This window comes from Syzygium oleosum, unplaced genomic scaffold (genome assembly GCF_021117445.2).
Source record: "Syzygium oleosum isolate NSW1041296 unplaced genomic scaffold, Sole_v2.1 Sole_v2.01, whole genome shotgun sequence".
Taxonomy (NCBI): domain Eukaryota; kingdom Viridiplantae; phylum Streptophyta; class Magnoliopsida; order Myrtales; family Myrtaceae; genus Syzygium; species Syzygium oleosum.
In genome coordinates this window covers 19,232,854-19,253,141 of record NW_026607485.1, presented here as the reverse complement: position 1 = coordinate 19,253,141, position 20,288 = coordinate 19,232,854, and the positions used below count along the sequence as shown (strand labels likewise).

At 39.1% G+C, this 20,288-nt stretch overlaps 2 protein-coding genes across 7 annotated transcripts; both read left to right on the top strand.

Annotated features, from left to right (window-relative positions):
• Positions 1-5,195: 5,195 nt before the first annotated feature.
• Positions 5,196-14,279, top strand: LOC115683482 (origin of replication complex subunit 4). 4 transcript variants are annotated; one of them, XM_056303106.1, is made up of 17 exons: positions 5,196-5,467; positions 5,819-5,978; positions 6,166-6,256; positions 6,350-6,406; positions 6,546-6,593; positions 7,495-7,545; positions 7,649-7,692; positions 7,772-7,835; positions 7,996-8,082; positions 8,318-8,409; positions 9,574-9,655; positions 10,942-11,027; positions 11,123-11,232; positions 11,837-11,929; positions 12,019-12,083; positions 13,782-13,925; positions 14,100-14,279. In XM_056303106.1, the coding sequence occupies exons 2-17, from the start codon at positions 5,869-5,871 to the stop codon at positions 14,124-14,126; spliced, it is 1,251 nt and encodes a 416-aa protein (XP_056159081.1). In that variant the 5' UTR covers positions 5,196-5,467; positions 5,819-5,868; the 3' UTR covers positions 14,127-14,279. The 4 variants fall into 4 exon arrangements, with proteins under 4 accessions (XP_056159081.1, XP_056159079.1, XP_056159074.1 ...); XM_056303104.1 differs by having other exon boundaries at positions 5,807-5,978; XM_056303099.1 differs by having other exon boundaries at positions 5,196-5,484.
• Positions 14,280-16,232: 1,953 nt separating this feature from the next.
• LOC115683484 (protein transport protein Sec61 subunit beta-like) lies at positions 16,233-19,759 on the top strand. Of its 3 annotated transcripts, none has more exons than XM_056303123.1 (3): positions 16,233-16,410; positions 17,077-17,116; positions 19,217-19,759. In XM_056303123.1, the coding sequence occupies exon 3, from the start codon at positions 19,219-19,221 to the stop codon at positions 19,459-19,461; it is 243 nt and encodes an 80-aa protein (XP_056159098.1). In that variant the 5' UTR covers positions 16,233-16,410; positions 17,077-17,116; positions 19,217-19,218; the 3' UTR covers positions 19,462-19,759. The 3 variants fall into 3 exon arrangements, with proteins under 3 accessions (XP_056159098.1, XP_056159095.1, XP_030463874.1); XM_056303120.1 differs by having other exon boundaries at positions 17,070-17,116; XM_030608014.2 differs by lacking the exon at positions 17,077-17,116 and having other exon boundaries at positions 16,242-16,410.
• Positions 19,760-20,288: the final 529 nt, after the last annotated feature.

Below are 20,288 nucleotides of genomic sequence, written 5' to 3'. Positions count from 1 at the left end.
ACAAATATTATGGGAGTTTGGATAAAGTAAACATCATGGTGTTGATTGCGGTTGCGTTGGATCCTATAAAAAAGTTGAATTATGTGAAGTTCTGTTATGGACAAATTTATGATGATGAAGCGAAAATTGATGAGATGCATGATAAGGTGAAGCTTGCCTTGGAGCGTTTGTATGAATTTTATGAGCAATCATTTGTTCGTTCTAGTAGACAACATTTTGGTGGTTCAAGTGTAAGTACTAGTGGTAGTGGGTCCAATGCCAATATTGACAACAATGAAGGTAACAATGAGGATGACATCCAAGCTTGGCGAAAAAGCTTTCTTCACGCGAAGAAAAAAGTGCTTAATGAAAACAAATCTGAGCTTGATCGGTATCTTGAAGCCGAAAGTGAAGATGTCATTAATCTGGACCTTTTGATGTGGTGGAAGAGTAGTGGGTCAAAGTATAAAATCTTATCGTTGATGGCTCGGGATGTTTTGTCCATTCCCGTGACTACCATTGCTTCGGAGTCGGCTTTTAGTACATCGGGACGTGTGCTTGACGGCTTTCGAAGTTCTTTGACTCCTAGAGTGGTGGAAGGTTTGATTTGCACTCAAGATTGGTTAAAAGCCGTTCGCGTGCCGATTAATGTTGAAGAGTGCATTGAGAACGCGGAAAAGTTTGAGTCGGGTAAGTCGTGTATATTTCATTATTTCTTTTTATCTTGTAATTCATTCACATATTTATCTATTGAGTGAATACTTTATTAATCTTTTTTTTTGGTTTTTAGATTTGGATTGTCTTACCGAGGATATTATCATTGGTAAATAGACTTTCTTTTGTGGAAACTCCGATTTTGTGGTTAGTAAATATACTTCATTAATCGACATATTTGCATTTGTCTTTAGAGCATGATTTCTAGTTGATTTTTCTTTATGTATGAATTTTAGGTTTTTTACCATGCCCGTGATGGTTCTGGATGGTTGCAACGCAAGAACTTTGTTGGGTCTTCGGGCTGTTTCATCATTTTCATGGAGCTGTGGCTGAATTGGTCTGGTGTTGTTATTGTCTTCTCCTAGGAACAGTGGTGCTTTTCATCATTTTCATTTTACTAAAGCACTGACTTTTCAATTGTAGAAGTAAAGAGTTATTGGAGGGTTTTAGCATGGTTAGTTCTTTTGTGTGTTATCCATCCGCCGTGGGTGAATATTTGGTGAACTTTCTTTGCTTGAAACAAATGGACAGGATTATGCATTAGCTAATATAGTTTCATCATTTTCATTTTTATTACTTCGAGAAGGACAGAGCACTTGTGAACATGTCAATTGCTGGACATGGTGCTTGTGAATTGTTTATTTTGCTCCAAATTTCTGAAACCAGAAAAAAAAAAAAAAAAAGGTTATCGGGTAGACCCTGGAACCGGACCGGAAAAACAGGGTAGGTTCCAAAACAGGGTCTAGGGAAAACAGGGTAGGTTCCAGGTTCCAAAAACTGGGAACCAGTTGTAACATGGTAGGTTCCAGGTTCCAGGTCTGGACCCTACCCACCCTGGAACCGATCACCCCTAGTGGTGAAGATTCATACCCACAGAGAGAGCTTCCTTGCTTCTTTCTCATTGGATCAATAATGGCTTCTTGTAATTCGGGTATACTATATTTATCAATTTGATCTCATGTTCATGTGATTGAAAAATCCTATTATTCTAACAGCTCGAACTTGGGGGGTTTCGGTGATGTTGCCCTCCTTTATATTTTTGAAAGGGGGGCCCGTTGTGGACAAGGTTGTCAGGGCAAACATAGACGCCCTTCTGCGGACCATCACGAAGCATTTGGGTGCTGCTTCGTCTTAATCACGCGGATCGTAGTTTGCTGGCTTGGGAACAAGTGTCTTAAAATATATGTGGGGTCAAAACTAGTAAAACAGTGTGTTTGGCCACAATAAATAAATGTTGATTGATGTGTATGAAAAGTTCTTTTACCCGCAACTTTTTTACGCTTACTAACTTTTTTTTCCAAGAGGACCTTACTCACATATTGACTGGTGGGACCCGTAAGGTGGAGAAAGTCATCACCGTCCATATGTAGGTAGTTTAAATTCATCACAGGTTAGTGTGGGTTAACATACCTAATTATTAATTATTAGACCAAGGTCAGCTTGTAATCTAAGTTAGGGAAATTTCGCCAACATAATTGGGAATTAATTTGTTGCATGACAAGTTAAGAGAATTGATTATGAGTGGTTAAGTGAAGTTGGATGCTCTAACGCTTTGTGATCTTGGTTAAATCTTGATAATTTGCCTTACTAATTTTCGGTTTGCTTTAGATTAGGTTTACTTTGCAATTTTAATTAGCTTTTGAATCCTTTAAGTTTCGGCCCTTTTATATTTAAGTCCTTTAATTGGTTTAGTTCACTTTTTACTTGCCTTTCCGACTTGGTTAGCTAGTTCCTTGGATTGATCACCTTCGGTAAGTAATTGAATAATTAGAGACAATCATTGTTGGGACGATACTCACTCATCTCTTTATTACTTGTAGATATTTTAATATACATTAATGGCCATTATCCCTATACATGTACGTTGTGCACATATATGGCAAAAAATAAGCCTCCTCAATTGTCAATTGAATTTCCAAAATTTTCAGATCACAAATATACCAAGTGTATTTATCGAAATTCCATAAGTGTTTCGACAATTGCATACTCAAACCTTGGCCCTCACTAATTTCAATTCATGTAACATCACTAATTGATCCTACGGATTTTAGGATGTCACATTTGTGGTAACTGATTCTAGAAATTCTGGTGTGAATAGCTTGGGTGTGTTAATGAGGCATCTAATTATTTGGTGAGACATGGTATCATTTCATATGAAAAGCATGCTGAATGAAGTGTGTTACGTCATGTCATTACATACGTGCGATATGCTAGAGATGTGTGTGAAAGAAAGATGTTATGTGATGCCCAAGGCCAGCAAACCTTGGAAGTCCGGTCAGTAAACCGGATGATGCCCTGGAGGAGTTGAGATGCCCCTGTGCTGTGTGTTGGGATGCCCCTGTGCTTGTGCGTGGGATGCCTCGGAGTGAGATGTATGTGGTTAGCGAACCACAGAAGTTCCGAAAGTAAACCGAAAGATACCCCGGAGAAGTCGGGATGCCCTTGTGTTGTGTGCTAGAATGCCCCTATGCTTGTGCTTGGGATGTCTCGGGGTGAGATGCCTGTAGCCAACAAGCCATGAAAGTCCGGACAGTAAACCGAAAGTCACCTGCACGGACCGGCCAGTAAATCGGTTGAATCGTGAGATGGGAGTGGACCCGATGACATGACATGAATGAGAAATGAAACGTGTGATACATACAATGCATGCTGACATTATACATGTGACTATGAATGTTACATTCGAATCGTGTGTATTCATTATAGTGTGCATCGATTGTTTCATGCTAGATGTGTCCCAGGAACCGAGAGTTAGTTTGATCGATTGGTTTATAAGCTAGTCGTTTCTCTTGTGGAGCATTAGCTCACTCCTGTTGATATTTATTTTTAAGATCTTTAGGCATCCCTCCTATTCCCGCATCTCCTATCTCTCGATATGGTGCGCCCGTAAACTTTGAGGGCGAACCACATGAGTTTACAGATCCGGCTTTCCCTTCCGTGATATTAGTGAGATACACCGCTACACTTTGGGTGGACATAGGTTCACCGGATGGAAATGTACTATACCGTTTTGTTTCGATACATGTTCTGGCAGGGGGACAACTTGTGGGGCCGATTCTGTATCTTGATAACAGTAACAGTGATGAGGGAGGTGGCTATGAGGAGTAGTTGCTAGAGGATGGTGTAGTACATATGGGGAAATGACTTTTACTTGTCACAGTCGTACCTTTTTGACTTGGACTGTGAGAATGGATGATTGGAGATATTGGAAACCGTGAGTTTCACTTGGATGGCGTTAGGGGGGTAGGACACCTTTTGACCTCCCAGATGTAGTCTTTTGCTATAGTATTTGATGATGATGTCATCTAAATCGCCCTTGTATATAAAATAAAAATATGGAATGAAGATGCGGTATTTACGTTGCGTATGTGTCTATTGAATAAGAAATGTTTACTTTGATTGTACATTGTTTTTCGCTTGTGCTATAAGTAAAAAAACTAAAAAACACCTTAGTATATGACGCTTTGGGATGTCACACTTTGAGCACATCCTTGGTCTACATTTAGTTTTTCTCTATTGAAGACTGTGGCCAAACTCACAAATGATGTTATTATAGACATCCTCACAAGGTTGCCAGTCAAATGATTGATGCGTTTCGCGTGCGTAAGTAAGCGATATCGTTCAATACTTTCCCATCCTTGGTGTGCCCGCACGTACTTGAAACGAGCACTCCAGGACAATTCGAGCACTCCCCTAAGGATACTTAGAACCAATCCCCTTTTTTAGTCCATAGATTACGAAGCATTTCCCGAGACATGTGATGAACGGGCTTTAAAGCTATTGAAAACCCTGTGAAGGTTTTGCCAGATGAACTATTTGAATCGCGGGGTCATGTAATGTATGGGTATGCTTGGCCATCGATGACCGCACTAGCGTATAATCCATCTACTAAGGTCCTCTGTGAGTTGCCGAAGCTGAGTTCAATTCGGGGAGGCAAAATTTTCGATGGTTTTGGGAATCATTCATTAATCGATGATTGTGAGGTACCGAGGGGTGCTTACTTGTTTTGCCGCTTTGAGAAGATACAAGCTTTTATGAGATAAGACTGATCGCGTCCATGGAAAAAGGGAGGGCAATTAGGTCCTTCTCTTTCCAATTTTCAGATTACGTGGTGCTTCTAGTCCGATCACGCCATCCCATCAACACCATGTGATGATTTTTAACCACGTCGTTCTGTCGGCAAAACTAGTGGCATGCAGCTAAATAACTCGGCGACCCAAAAAACGAAAAGAGTCAGAAGATTTCATTGTGCAAAACATAATAATATTTTGAACATAGAAATCTAATCGCACGAGTTAAAATAACTTAAAGGGGAAAAATGAAACTCTCAACACTATCTCTTTAAACACTTCAAACATGATAATGGGCTTACCAAATTATCTATCAAGCCTCAAACCATGAAATGGGTGGGCAAGCCCAGCATTCGGGCCGGTCCGGTCCGGTCCGACCCGGCCCATTTTCTGTCCCCTCGTTCGCGCGCTCGATCCCGCGCTTTCCTTTCGCGCGCTCTCCATCTGTCTCTCTCTCTCCCTCTCCCTCTCCATCTTCTCTAGGGTTCTAGAGTTCAACTGCCCGATTTTCTCCAGCAAAACTTAAACTTTTGCAGTTCTTTCGGTAGTTCCGTCGCGTGATTCAGGCGCATTGCGTCGGAAGTTCTAGGAGCTCCTCCGGAGGCCGTCGCGATCCCCGTCGGCCTCTCGGCGACGCTCCGAAGGGCGGGTTCGAGTACCGACCCTCGTTGTTCCGCGTGCTCGATTGTCACGAGCTGTTGCCGGTGAGCGTGGGACAAAGGTGATGTTTTTTTTTTTCAAGGAATCAGCTGATGCCGTTCTATTTGGTGTGTACACAAGAATTTTGTACGGTCTTGTTTGCCAATGGCTTCAGTCTCTGTTGGTTGTTTCTTCAATCCCACTGTTTCCCTTTCTCCCCAATCATGTCTGGACCGGAACTGCGGAGACGAAACGAGGGTTTCGTGGAGTAATTTGAGTCTACACTTGCATTTGCTAGTTGCTTCATTCAATTCTTCTGCTTTGTATCTGTTTAGCGTGCATAGGCGCCGGATGTTTTTAACTGGTCCATTACTAGAACGTCTTGTATTCTGCTGATACTCTAGAAGTGGCTGCAGCAAGCCGTGACTGTCGTTTTCTCGCCGTTTCTCTACGACACCGTTGCAGAATGGTAAGCAAAAATGCAGCAGAAAAGGCCCTGAATCTCATAAGAAGCAGGCTCTGCAATCCTAATTTCATCTTCAGACCTCTCTGTGATTCTCCCGACAGCAATTACAGGTCTGATTTTCTTTCTTTCCTAATTTGCCGCGTTAAAGATGCGTTCTTTCTCGATTTATCATTGCTCAATCTCGTCGATTCGCTTCTGTGGATTGAAGAGACGGCAAAGTTGGTTTTAGACCATCAGAATTTGAATTGAAGTACTTTTGGTGTTACGAAATTACGATGTCATTCTTTTCCTCTGCAGCAAGTTGAAGTTTATAGTCTCCAGTTCAGTTACAGAGGCATGCAACAATTCTGTCTTGCTTCTAGGTCCCCGTGGGTCCGGGAAAGTTGCCGTATGCTCTTTTACTTGTGTTTTTGTTGTGTAATATTTGTTAACAGCTGCAACTTTTATATGTAATATAAGAATGAAAAACTGTACCTTTTAGGTGTTGGAACTCGTTCTTGAAGATCTGCTTCTGGAATATCCTGATATGATTACTTTGGTACGCTCATTAATATTTCTATCTGCCAACTTCTCCTTGAAAATATTCCATATTTTTATGCATCGGACCATGCATATGTCAAAGAGCCATATTTGATGTGCTACACTGATATGAAAAGTCTGGTGGAGTTGTGTTTCAGATCAGATTGAATGGACTGTTGCACAGTGATGATAATAGCGCTCTCAAGGTATAACAATATTTGATGCTCTTTTGGCACCATTTGTTGTGTTTTTTGTTATATAGCTCTCTATGGTGGCAAGTCTTCTTTTATGTCGTTCAGTGTGGCTAGTAGCAATTGAAACAAGATATGTAGTCATTGATGTAGGAAGCATTCAACACTTCCATTTCACGATGATAAAGTCCTCAGTTTGAATTTTAGTAATATCTTGCATTTGTTCATGACTTTGTAAATAAATCACGTAAAGGAAAAAACTGATGATAAAAGGTGTGCCAAAATGGATGCTCAGAATTTTGATGGGGTACTTAGTGATTACAAAAGTATTGCTTTCGTAAAGGTATCTGGGGTATCAATATCACCCTTGGAAGTTAGAAAATTCATGTATGCCAAAAGGGTATTATAAGTAAAAAAATAAGATGGTCCAGCTTCTAATCTCTCATCCATTAACTGGAAGTCCTTACTCCTTAGAATGCATGATCTTTCCCCTTTTGTTAGTTGTCTATAGTGACCATCATATAATCCTTTGGGGCTAACCGGGAGAAAGTTTTTCCAGAGGCACCTTCACCAGTGATATTGCCATCATCTTCATGCACTACAGACAAATTTTGTGTCCTGTTCTTGCACAGAGATGATATACTTTTTATTTAACATTAGAATTCATCCATAGTTTGGTGTCCCTTAAATTTAGATAATACATCAAGTTATATGATATTTGTTTGTAGTAATGTTCTTTGTTAATAATTGATCTGTGCATGCTCTCTTCTCATAGAATTATATTCCTAAGCATGCCTTTGTTAAATAGCTTCTATCTATGGTTATTTCATTTTCTTAAGCAGTTTATCAGTTAATCATTTCAAATTGCTCCACATTTCTCATCCTTACTGTTTTATAATGATTACTGATCATGCAGGAAATTGCTAGGCAATTATGTGTAGAGCATCAGCTATTATTCTCAAAGATGGTAACTTGCATTCTCTAATGGGAATTTAGCGAATGATCATCTTAAAGTTTTGTGTTATCGTTTTGCAAAAGAAGAATCTAATACTTCTCGATTACCTTCTCAGGCTTCATCTGATGACAATTCCGAGTTCATGATAGCCATGCTGAGGTAAGTGTACAGTTATCTTCCAACGAGCTAATCATTAATTATCATGCTGAAATATTAAGTAGTTTGATATGCTCATCAGGGAGTGTGGCCTAGCACATAAAACAATCGTGTTTGTACTAGATGAGTTTGACCTCTTCACTCAGGTAATATGCAGCCAATTTTTGTCCATTTGCATCCTCATAGTTGATCTGGGCATTATTTAATTTCTATGTTAGAGTTGGCCCATGTGAGTTGGTAGGTTTTATTTTTCTTGAAGTGAAATCTTTGAATAGAGCATGACACACTTAGGCTAGTTTTTTGCAGGGGAAACAACGGCTCCTGTATGCGTTACTTGACGCGATGCAGTCAGTGACATCTCAAGCTGTAGTTATTGGTGTGAGTTGCCGACTGGTATGTCGTCATTGACCATCCATTCTTATTTTCTCTCAATGCATTTCCAATGTCTAAGAGTCAAGAAACACAGAGAGGGAGAGTTTGGAAGGGGATATGTGGGAAGAAAAAAAAGTAGTCAATCACTTAGGTTGCGTTGATATCGGTTGTGATTCCGGTGTCCTCTCTGTTTGCTTGAGATGGATTCATGCTCAACCTAACCATTCTTTTGTCATACAATGCTTTAAACTTGCAGGATGCTGACCAGCTGTTGGAAAAGAGAGTAAAGTCTCGTTTTTCTCATAGAAAGCTGCTATTTCTACCTCCATCCGAAGAAGATATATATAGGTAAATAGGCTATCTTTGAAACTAAATACCCTGTTGATCTTGACAGTTGGTACGACAAGTGGATTTCGACTTTGTGTTTATAAATTCATATGAAAAGGTTGAAGCTCTTCTATTGTTAGATAAATTTGAAATCGGAATGGCTGAAGAGTTAGCTTTTGGCATGACATGAGCTGTGGTGAAGCCCCTCTCAAATCTCTTTTTCCTACTTTATTGTCTGTGACGGCTAATAAGAATGTGATGGTATCAGACTATATGTCTTTGAAGGGTGAATCTGTTCTTTGGAATCCAATTTTCTTAAGGAGTTTTAGTGATTGAGAGCTATATTCGATTGACTCCTGTATTGATCTTCATTAGTTTGCTAAGGTTCATGGATCTGCCCATTGCACTTCCTCGTTGACTTGTCCTATTATAGGGGAAAGAGGAAGATAAGACAGTGGTATGTCTAATGGCAAGACCGTCAGCATTAAATTTTTTCGTTGTCTCTTGGCGAATTTCTCTTGTCCTTTCCCCTTGAAAGTAGAATTTTATCTCGTGTTCCGGTGTAGCTTTGAATAAGATTCATACCGAAAGTCGTAACTTCATTCTCACATTTGGTTTCGTATCTTTGTCCAAGCAGTCAGGTAAATCTGTTATCATCTTCTATTACTTGTGACTTGCTCTCACCCTGCAGAATCATATTATCAACTCTTTGAAGATTTTTTATTAACCAAATGCTATCCAGCTATTCAGTGTTGGAAAGGATTTTGGGACAATTTAATGTCAAAGAAATCTTTTATAGCTCTAAAAAGAAAACCTGAAAGAAATCTTGGTGCGTTGCACAGCTTTATCTATGTGGTGCATATGGAAGAACGTGAGAAAAGATTTTTGAGGGACTTGAAGCTTCTGTTGATACTTTCTTCTTTTTATTTGTCTCTGGTTATCCTCTGATCCTGTCTACTCTAATTGTTGTTTCATTTCTGTTTGTTTTTCTTTTTCTCTCTTTGCTCCTGTGCTTTCTGATTTAGTAGAGATTTCTTTTTTTGAAGAAATTCATTGTTGTATATAAAAAAAGAGATGTAGATAAGTTATTTTCTGTGCCTGATACATTGAAATTTGGAGCCACTTTCTATTCTGTGAGACCAGCACTTACAGTGTGCTAAATTCTCTCATCTTCTAGCTATGCAGGTTATTAGATCATGTCTTGTCTTTGCCAGTGGACCCAAGCCTTCCACATGACTATGCTATTGAATTTAATGCAAAACTACACGTATCCTTTTGCTAATTTATTTTCTTTTTCAGCAATGTGCATACCCATGTAGCAATGATAGAAAGATCGAAAATGAGGGACCGTGAGAGAAAATTTTCTGGTGTTGAATCCATTAATTGAATTTAGCTTGCAAAATTTTGGGTCCTGAATTAGAATTGAGAGTTAGAGACTGTACATATATATAGTTCAGAAAATGGAGAGTACGAGAGACAAATGATTTTGTGTGGGATGAGAGCATTGTTTTATCCATGCGTCTACTATAGCACATTGGCATGTCATATCTGTGTCTAAGGGCGAGTGGGTAGGTACATGGGTGCTCATGTATGCTCACTTCGAACTTGGTAACATCAATTTCACACTTACCATTTGGTGCTTAAAAAACAGGTTATTTATTTTGAATGATTTATTTCTCTTGGACAGTGGATCCATTTATCATATGAAAGTATGAGCTCATCTCGGTAGACTCGGTTTTATCAGTGAGGTATGGTTTTATTGGGTCTTAATTGTCGCTTGGATGGTTACTTTGTAGAGTAGGATGAAAACAAAGTAAAATTGAGTACAGAGAATTAAAGAAAGGCAGTTCGATCCATCAGTTTGGAGTAAACTTGCGGACATCATAGAATTTAGGTGTTGGCTGGATCATGTGTAGGAGCATTTCCTTGACATCACTTGTTAACAGAAAAATAGGTGGAACTAAATCTCTATTTGTCGTGGGAGTTGTAAGGCTTTGATTACATTCGCAGTGGTGACTGTTTTTTTAATCTTTTGGGGTATCCCTGCTTAGGCATAGCGAACTTAAATCTATGCGTTAACATCACATGGTAACACTTGGCTATCTGTATCTGTGAAATTTCATTGTGCAGTAACATCTGTTGCATGGTCATGCTCTAGCATTGTTACGCTCATCCTAACATTTCAAGGATGTCTAGCCTTTTATAGATATATAATTAGCCACCCCTCGATAACCTGGCAGTTAGCTCAGTAGTGTGAAGAAGCATCATTTAATGTAAATGAAAGCTTTCTGCATGCAACATCTACCTTTAGAGGTTCTAAGTTCTGGTATACATTCTAAAAGTGTATATACCATTGACTCGTGAGTCAACTTATCTTCTGAAAGGAATATTTTGTCTCTAATGCGTTTTGAGGGTCAGAGGCCTTCTCATACTTTGCCTTGTGGATTGCTTGGAAGTTCCTCACTTGAAAGGGAAGGATTCAGTGCATACTTTCTCATGAAGCTTAGAGGAAATAGGATCATTTTTAAAGTAATTCCTTAAATTATACTCCAGAGTATGTTCTCAGATGAAAGGTTCCGGCAAGTCATCGATTCTTATATGAATTTCAGTCCCACTGTTCGGCACTTGGTGAAGTACCTGTAAGTTCCCTGCAGCAATTGTGTGCTGCAAACACTTGCGCTTTATCTATCTGTTAATTTTCATTTGAGGGCCTTATTGAAGCCACTGAAATCAGATTCCGGGCTGTCTCTGATATGGATTTGAAGTTGGGTTATTTATCATTCGAGAACTTCAAATCTGCAATTTCATGTTTGCAGAGGCAACCGAAAATGGAATGCTTAAGAGGTACAGATGTGTTAGCAATCTATTTTGTCAAACCAATATTGATTCATGTGTCATTTTATCCTCAAAGCATGCAATTTGATGTTGTACAGTACTGGCATTTCTCCAATAATAGGATGATGGTGTTGCTATTAATTCCGTCAATCTCAAGCCAAGCAAATAATATTCTCTATATAATGCTTTATACATAAAATTATGATACAGAGATGTAGGTAAATTATCAAAGAAATGAGTGCTTCCTAATAAAATATTTGCATTGGCTCAAATTTTCCATCTAGTTGGTCCTTCAATACCCATAAGTATGGCGGCTTTTGGCATCCTTGGTGTTGGCAACTTTTTTTTCTGTTGCTAGTTTTATGGCTTGTGTATTGAGACGTCTCTATTGCTAGTGAAAATGCTTATTGACAAACATCATTTGACACTCTGGTAACATGCTTGACACTTAAAGGAACAAAAGACTGTCTTTCTGCACCCCTTTTAACCCCTCCTCTAGAGCCCTCTCACTGTGCCGGAAATTATGTTATATCTGTCTTTTCTCTTTCATATATGTGCATCCACCGTCTTGTCTGTCTTTCTGAATAATAAGCAAGTATAACTTTCTTTGCAGATTGCTCCATACTGGAACTCTATATTCTTGTTTGCATGAAGAGGTTGGAAGTGAAAGAACAGAATTCTTACAGCTTCAGTGCTGTCATGAAAGGTCATTATTGATGTTTCTTGTGGGTTATGTGATTTTTATCCATAAATATTCTTTTTGTGAATGATTTACGTGTTTGCTGAATACTGCAGAGTACAAAAGCATTCATGATTCATTCCAGACGTCTGACTATTACAGTCAAGATGTGTGTCTGCGGGTAATGTCCATTTGCAAAGGTTTTCTTTTTTTGTATTAACAAAATTATAGTGTATAGAAAGGTAAAACATATTCAGACCCCTCAAATTCTGTTGGCAAAAGTCGAAAAGACAGAATCTATGCCTTAACATTATGTTGGTTATTATTTGAATTCAAATGATGGTATGTTAATCCCTCAGTGCCTAGACTATGGTATAGTTTTTTTATCCTGACCAGTAACTATCTTCTGTCTTGGCGGAACTGCCACTTTAGAGTGTATTTCTTATCCACAAGCTCCAGCAATTGTCCTCTTTTCTTTGTTCTTCCATAGTGCCACTCTTTTGATCCCCTTTCTCTTCATCATATGTCAACCGAGTTTGCATGCTTCTGATCCCCTTTCTCTTCTGCCATTAGGTACGTTAATACAATTGTTAGAATGATTCAGTCACTATCATCAACATCTCCATTCATATTCCATTCAGTTGATGGACCCTAGAGTTTTGTGGTTTGCAAAGGTTAATTATTGATCCAATATCACAGATCTCCATTTTAACATTTCATCAAGTGATGATTGTGTTGCAGCTGCCACTAAAATTTTGAAGGAAAAAAGAGGAGCAAACAAGTAATTGCCATTGATGAGTGGCTGTTTATTTCCCATATCTGCTGTGCTTGGAAGTAGTTTGAGTGGACATTGAAGTTATAAGAGCTAAATCTGAATTCTGTAGGACCAAGAAGGTTGTATTTGGTCTTCCCTGTATCCATGTTCAAAATTGAGGGAAGTACTGAAGGAGCATTCAATGTTTTTGAAGCAAAATGATTGGTTCAATTGGAGAAATTTTGAGTGCTAAATGGACTAGAGTCTAGAGTGCTAACCCAATATATAACTGTCCTAAGTTATGTGATAATGACAGTTAACTCGATTATTGGCTTGAAAACCTGGTGAGTGATGACTAAGGCAGTTCCTGCAGAATCCTTGGGAAGGAATAAGAAGCCACTCCACGGGCTGTACACATTCATTGTCTGATCCCATTTTCTGTGCTCCACTTGCTTCGGCATGCACCATTAGAGTACTAGACTTCCACCATTTAACCTTTTCTCTTTCAGACATTCTCTCCCGCTAATAAAGAGAAGCAATTATTGCAGAGCTGAGCTTACATTTTCTGAAGAATATTTTTTAATGCTCCAGTACATATTACTTGATTGCTGTTTGCTCTATGTTTGATGCTGGATCTACCGGTACCAAACAACTGATGTTGAGAATTTTCAGCATCTTAAAGACATCGAAATTCACTGGCAGGTTTGGCTAGTAAATAGTAGAGCCCTGTTGAAAAGGTCGCGTACAAGATTGGAGAATGTAACTGACCACCTTCTGTGTGTGATCAACCTGACTTGGTTTATGCACTAATAGGCAGCGGCTGAGAGTAAAGGAGGATTCCGTCCCAAAAAAAAAAAAGAAGAGTAGAGGAGGATGGAAAGTTTCTATGAGAAGAGAGGATGAGAACCTGTTACATCACTGTAATGTGCAATCAATAATGCCTCGTAGCTTGAATAGGCCCAAGGATTCTGTTGTGTATCCACGAGTTCTTCCCTGACATTAGGGGGTCCGCTGTGTTTTTTTATTTGCAAGTTAAATGACAGTTGTCTTGTGGCGCGATAATTACTGTAAACATTTAAAAGCAGAAATATGATTTCTCTAACATATATGTCCGAATTTCTGCAGGCATTTGAGCACGTTCTACAACGCGGATTAGTTTGTTTTGCGGATGGCAGAGGACGTATTCAGTCTACTGAGTTTCGCCCCATGAAACTTCTTATCTCATTTGCAGAGCTCAGCCAAGGCCTTAAAGCGCATCATTCATGTCCTGTAAGTTTTTCCCTTGGGACAGTGCCCGCATTACCGTTTGGCAGAGGCTATTTTATGCTTCCAGAGAAGCAATTTATTGGACCCTCATATAGTTTATACATAAATTTTCTTTTGAAGTGCTATTTCATTCCATCTTTAAGATCTATTTACGAATCATTAATCCCGTATTGGCAGGCCATTCTTCAGAAATTAGCATCATAATGAGCAGCGGGTCAAAACTGTTTCATGTGCATGAGCACGACCAGTCGAGATGTCAATCTGCCCATTCCATCTTGATTCGGCTTGGTGATTCACTTTCGTTAGCCGAAACTAAAGTGCAATACACAGAGATAAAGGCACATTTTCTTTTGATTAGCTCTAATGCTTGATGCCATCTTAATCTGGCTGTTGGCAGGTTCACCATCACATCTCTTCTTTCGATAATTATTTAAGAGCATTGTAGAAATTGTGGAGAAACATTTCATACCAAATAGAGAGATCGATCGATTGGTACTTATGCGATGACTCGATCGGGATAAAGTTGGAGCTTTGCTTTTTCTACCCCTCCTGTTTCAGAATTTAGTAAAGGTTTAGATTTATAAGTAACTGCTTTTAACCACCACGTCAGTAATTTTTCCGAGGACTCTGAGTTTTAGTCCGCCAAGGGAAAACTGATAGCATGCATAGATTTATTAGCAATAACACCGCCACTATCAACACCAAATTACTAATCAACACAATTATGGCCCAGACATCCGTCCTTTCCCTTGCTTCTTGCCGGGGAATCTTACCCTTCGTGCAATTGTTAGCACTCATTACTACACGTAGTTCGGCAGGGTCGTTTTTTACTATAATAATCTCGTTCTGCATGTTAGCCTTGGCTTCCTTCTTATCGCCGTCTACTCGAGCATTCTGATGTGAACCTTCTCTTTTAGCCCAACGAGATTACTCTACCATTCAAAGTATCCACAATCATCATCCTGCAAAACAAACACTGGCGCATAAATAATCCTAGCAAACTGCAGATTTGAACCTGCCTTGATGGCATAGTCGATGCCTTCCATATCAAAGTTGCTGAACTGTAGCAAAATAGGAAATTTGAAAAGACTCGTGTTTACACAATTAAGAAAAGTGTGTTTGGAGAAGGTCGCTGACTTGGAATCAAACCAATGGCTAACTTAGGATAATCATCAAAAAGAAGATCCATTGATTGCTAATTTTCTCCTCTGCTTTCAAGCAACTCGCCTCCAGCCCCCTCCTTCTCCTAGTCTGAGCATACAACTCCAAGGATGATTTTTTGCAGTTTCAGCAGCCAGATTTGGAATTTAAGCTTTGATATGGAGAAAGTGAGATGAACATGATTAGACTTACTCGAGTAACATGCGATAAAGCAAAATTCCAGGAAATGGGCTGAATCAGGAAAGAAGCAGAATACGGGAAAAGAACGACCAAGGAGCTTCCTCTGTATGATAATAACTAGCAAGGAAGAAAGTTTGCCATGGACGAAGGCATGGTACATGATATTAGGTACAGACAGAGAGACCTCTCAAAATCTGGCATGATCGCTACAGAGAAGCTGCAAGCTACGAAGTTGCCATCAACCCATCAAAGTGATGTTGTCATGGCTTCATTACAAACAGGCAAAAACTGAAAATGTGATGCAAACAAAAAAGGAAAAAGGAGGAGGAGAAGAAAAACAAATGAATAAATGACGCAAGCACAAACTGTTGTCTACATATAAACGTATACCATGTACTTACTCACTATATTTATTATGCATTGATCTTTAATATTTTTTCATTGTACTTGCTTATATACCTTTCATATGTGGTGGAGAAGACAAAAAGAAGAAGAAGACATGGATCGGTCAAATTTAGGCTAATAACTCAATTGGTTGTGAAAGTGAAATTATATGATAATCGCATAAAACGTTTCGAGGGGATAATTTTGTTATGAAAAGATGATGCTTATAAACAATTTTGTTCCAAAAAGCATGATGCATTGTAAAAATTCGACTTACCACATTTTACGAAGATGCGACATTTGAAGTTATATATTTGAAAAGTTACAAATCTTCAAAATCAATGCATCCCTTAATTTTGTTGGTCTTTAAATTGCACCAAGGAAGCTCGACCATTACCAAAAATCCATATTATTAGGAACCAAACTTGTCCATGTCCCAGGTTGTTTGGCCGATGGTTTGTACCGTGCATTCCGGTTGTAATAGTAATCTTTTCGTAGGTAGGTCGATTCCACGTGGCGGAGAACCATTCGCTGCTTTCACGTGGAGGCTTTAATTAAATAAATAATTATTTAATAAAACTGGAAAAGGCTGCGAATTTTATAGTACTCCTCCTAGTCCTGATCAGAATTCGATAGACTCAACTCTCCTTCGATTCGATTTCGTCATCGTTCGTTCAAAGATTGTATTTTTCAGCAACCCTTTTGAGAATTTCAATCCGTTCGTCGTCGGAGGGTTCTAATTCTCGTATTCTTGATTGACGAGGTAATTTCTTGGTGTTTTCTTTTGTTTGTTTATCTTGGCTTTCGTTTTTTTCTTGCGCTAGCAAATCTCTTCGATTCCTCTTTTCGGTGATTTGATGACTTCCCCTACGTCGAATTTGGCAGATTCTTGGGTTTTTTCTTTTCCCCCTGGCGTGTTGTAGATCTGTGTTTTTACTGTTTCGATGCTCTGTGCATTCAGATTCTTGTTTCCTTGTGCATGTGATCTGGGTTTGAGTAACAAGAACGTTTGGCTTTAATGGTGAATCTGGGTCGTGAGGTTTTGGGGTCTGGACAATGTTAGCAGAGAGTAGCTGTTTCTGTTCTGAGCATGTTATATGGCGAATTTGTTGTCGTAGAAAGATTTGTGTTTTGTGTTTATAAGTAGTTAATGGACTTGCTGCCTCGCCGATTTAAGCTACAATTTCTAGTTTTGTCCTCTTTTTTAGCTGAGCAATTTCCTTTTTGCATCGATTGACAAGTGGTCTATCATGGCGGTGATCTTTGGAACGATGATGGAGAGTTCAATTTGGAGATGGCCTTGGGCTAGAATTCATCCCGTGCTGATTATTTGCGGGGTTACCATAATTTTTAGAAGTAATTGCAAAGTCTTTCTATTAAAAGTGGGTGAAAATGTTCTGATTGGTGATCATGCATTGTAAGGTTCCAGTTTCTTTTCCAGTGGATCCATGCATGAGTTTTCAGACGGGGTGTGTTCTCAATCTGATAGGGCCTCCCTCCTTCCGTCTTCCTTCTAGGGCTAATCTGCTATTCCATTGTTCTAGAGTCAGTAGGCGGGGTTCCCTTTTTTGTTTCTTTCAGTGGTGAGGTTGACCATTGACTTCTTATTTGTGTCAAGAATTGTCACCCTTATGATGGCTTTTAATTGAGAATTAGCGAAAGTTACAAAAGCTATTGTCTTAGGTAGCTCTGGTCCTCAATACTGTGGGGTGCTCTCGATAGTAGTTGTGCTGTGCTGCTTTGTGTAAGGAGAGAGATAGGGCAGGGAAGAGAGTGGGAGAGGGGTCTGGGTGTAGATTTTGGATATGCACGAGGATCAATGCTTTTTAGGTTGAAGAGATGCCGAATGTAGGTTTTAAAATGCGAGGAAGGGATTTAATATGGAGAGCAAAGTTGAGCATGATTTTTGCAATTATCCCTAAGAATAATGCGCTATAGAAATCTCATAGAGGAATAGGCCTGTTTCCCTTTGAAAGCAAACTTCCAATCCATGTTAAAAAGGACCAGCCATTAGTGTACCATTCCGCAGGCATATACATTGAAAGGATGTAAAAACAAAATTGGAGTTCAAAAGATTGGTTTCAAGTTATGTAGATTAAAGTGGTTGACTTGTCAAGTAGAAAACACGGAAAGGTCATCGCCATAGGAGAGGTACTGGTTTTTTTTTTTTTTATGTTATTAACTCTTGGTTGCGGGCACAAAGCCTCTAACAAGTCCAAATTCCATCTCTGTCCATTTTGACTAAAAGTCGTTTTTAATCTTAATTTCTTGGAGACCATAAGATTTGAGTTTGAAATTAAGATTAAAGGAAATACTGGGCTGGCCCCGCCTTGTTAGGACTCGTTTCTTGCTAATAGTCTTTTGTTCGATTGATCTAATAATATTTAGCTATCGTATGTTTCTATGATTTTCTGATATCACTGATTCTTTCTTTTGTTTTCAATTTTTTTTGGGATTCGGTTTTTTATTGTCGAATAAATGGTAGATATTAATTGTTGTCCCAACTATCCAGCAACTTAAAACTTTAGAAATAATTAGCTGTCTAGGTCATAACAGGGCTGCTTGTCCTTGTTTTGAATCCTAATGCCTTATTTCCTGGTTTGCTTCGAACCTACTCATGGTTTTGTTGTCCTCCACTGCTATTTCAACCCCATCTTGGATTTCACGTGTAAAGCTGATTTACAGGAATTGGAAGGGTTAAAAAAGAGGTTTGTAACTTTGAGCTTGTGGAATCTATGTAGATGTCTGCTAGTTTCAACTTATCTTATTGGGTTAGTCTGTGGTCTAGTCCAACAATTACGGATATGGTCCTGTATGTAATCTGGATTGTTGGATCAGAAAAGAAAAAAATTTCAACCGTCAGATGGTTTCCAGGAGATTGTACTTACGGATATTTAAGGAAAATTACTGACTATAAAATTGCCAATGCTACTATTGATCGAGGAAGATTATGACATGAGGACAATTACTCACCTATAGAACCTTCAAGTTTACAAAGTGTGAAGGATAGAAAAAACAAGATTTACGATATACTCAAATTGATTACGATTGATGAAAAGTTACAAATATTAGGATATTCAATCGTATGAGACTTTAAGGTAAATTACTACATGTGAAGGGATGGTTGCTGACTACTCATTTACAAGGACTTATAGGACAATTTTGAGGTATGTTATTGGTTAGTTACTAAGTATTAGCATATTCATGTTATGAAAATAGTGTCCATCATGATAAATTACTAGTTACAAGGTAAACAAGCTAAGACCATTACAAGTAAGTTATGATCCATAAAGTTAAACTACTACCTATGAATGCAATCGATTTAATGATAGGTTCAGGATTTATGGCTAAAATACAGGACTTGTCCGGATTTTGTGCTTATGGGACCCTAGAAGCACCCTTGTGTTAATTTGTTCTTGTATGCAATAGCCCCAGCATTGTATTGATAATAAGGCATGTCATGATGAATGCTGAACTGAGACTTGGTTGTCAAGTGTTCCAGAGGTCTGGCTTCTTGAATGAATGGATTTTGGAGAAACAGTTTTTTATATTTTCTGTGACTTTTCCAGAAATGGCTTTAACCGGACCAACTCCGCCCAGAGGAAGTGCAGCTGCCGCCGCAAGCATGCGGAGGCGTAGGACTGCGAGCGGTGGGCCCTCCGGAGGAGCAACTGGGACCATGCTCCAGTTCTACACGGATGATGCTCCAGGACTGAAGATTTCTCCAAATGTCGTCCTTGTGATGAGTATTGGCTTCATTGCATTTGTCGCAATTCTTCATGTCATGGGTAAGCTCTACTTTGTCCGTAGATAGGCCCAGAAGGCTGAAGCAGCTGTTTAAAGGGGTCCAAGTGCTACGTTATTAGTTCTAGTTCATCTACGGAATTAGCTAGTGGCAGTAGCTGTGAGTTGGATTGTAAGAACCCAGAAAAGTTCCCCTAGTTACCGTCAAGGTTTTGAGATACATAGTTTTAGTTTCAATTTGTCATGGGGCAAGATTCAGCCCCAACCGTGTAACTCCTGAGAAGTGTCTCTCAATAGTATGACATTGAGGTTTTCTGTTTCTCTTTGTCCTGAATTTTGTCTGTGAATTAAAAAATCTTTTGTGATCAGGTTTTGGATGTTACTCATACGCCGGTGTTCTCATGTTGCTTTGACGCGCATCTTTGATGTGGACAGTGAAGCGGAAGGCATTGATTATGATTGGCAATTGTTTGCACACCCACCCTGCTTATATGATATTCTTAAGTACAAGGTTAAATGAGACAATTTATAGAAACCCTTCGATATCTTCTGGACCTTACAACAGAAAACTAAAAGCTAATCATCAGATATTCAGCCTCGCCTTTTTAAACTTTTGTACATCTTAAGCAGTTTGGCAACTTCGATCGCATACGCCTCGCCTCTTGGTTTATTTATTTAACAGATTCATTTATTTACTTCTCCTGTTCCATTCGCCTCTTGGTTTATTTATTTAACAGATTCATGTATTTACTTCTCCCGTTCCGTTCCTGGACCCAGGCGATAGGTAATCTAGGATGTCTGGTAAATAGGTAATCTAGGATGTCTGAGTTTACCACTCGCATTAACGTAATTACCGTGCTGCGAATACAGGAGACGAAAAAGCTTTTTGTAGGAGCT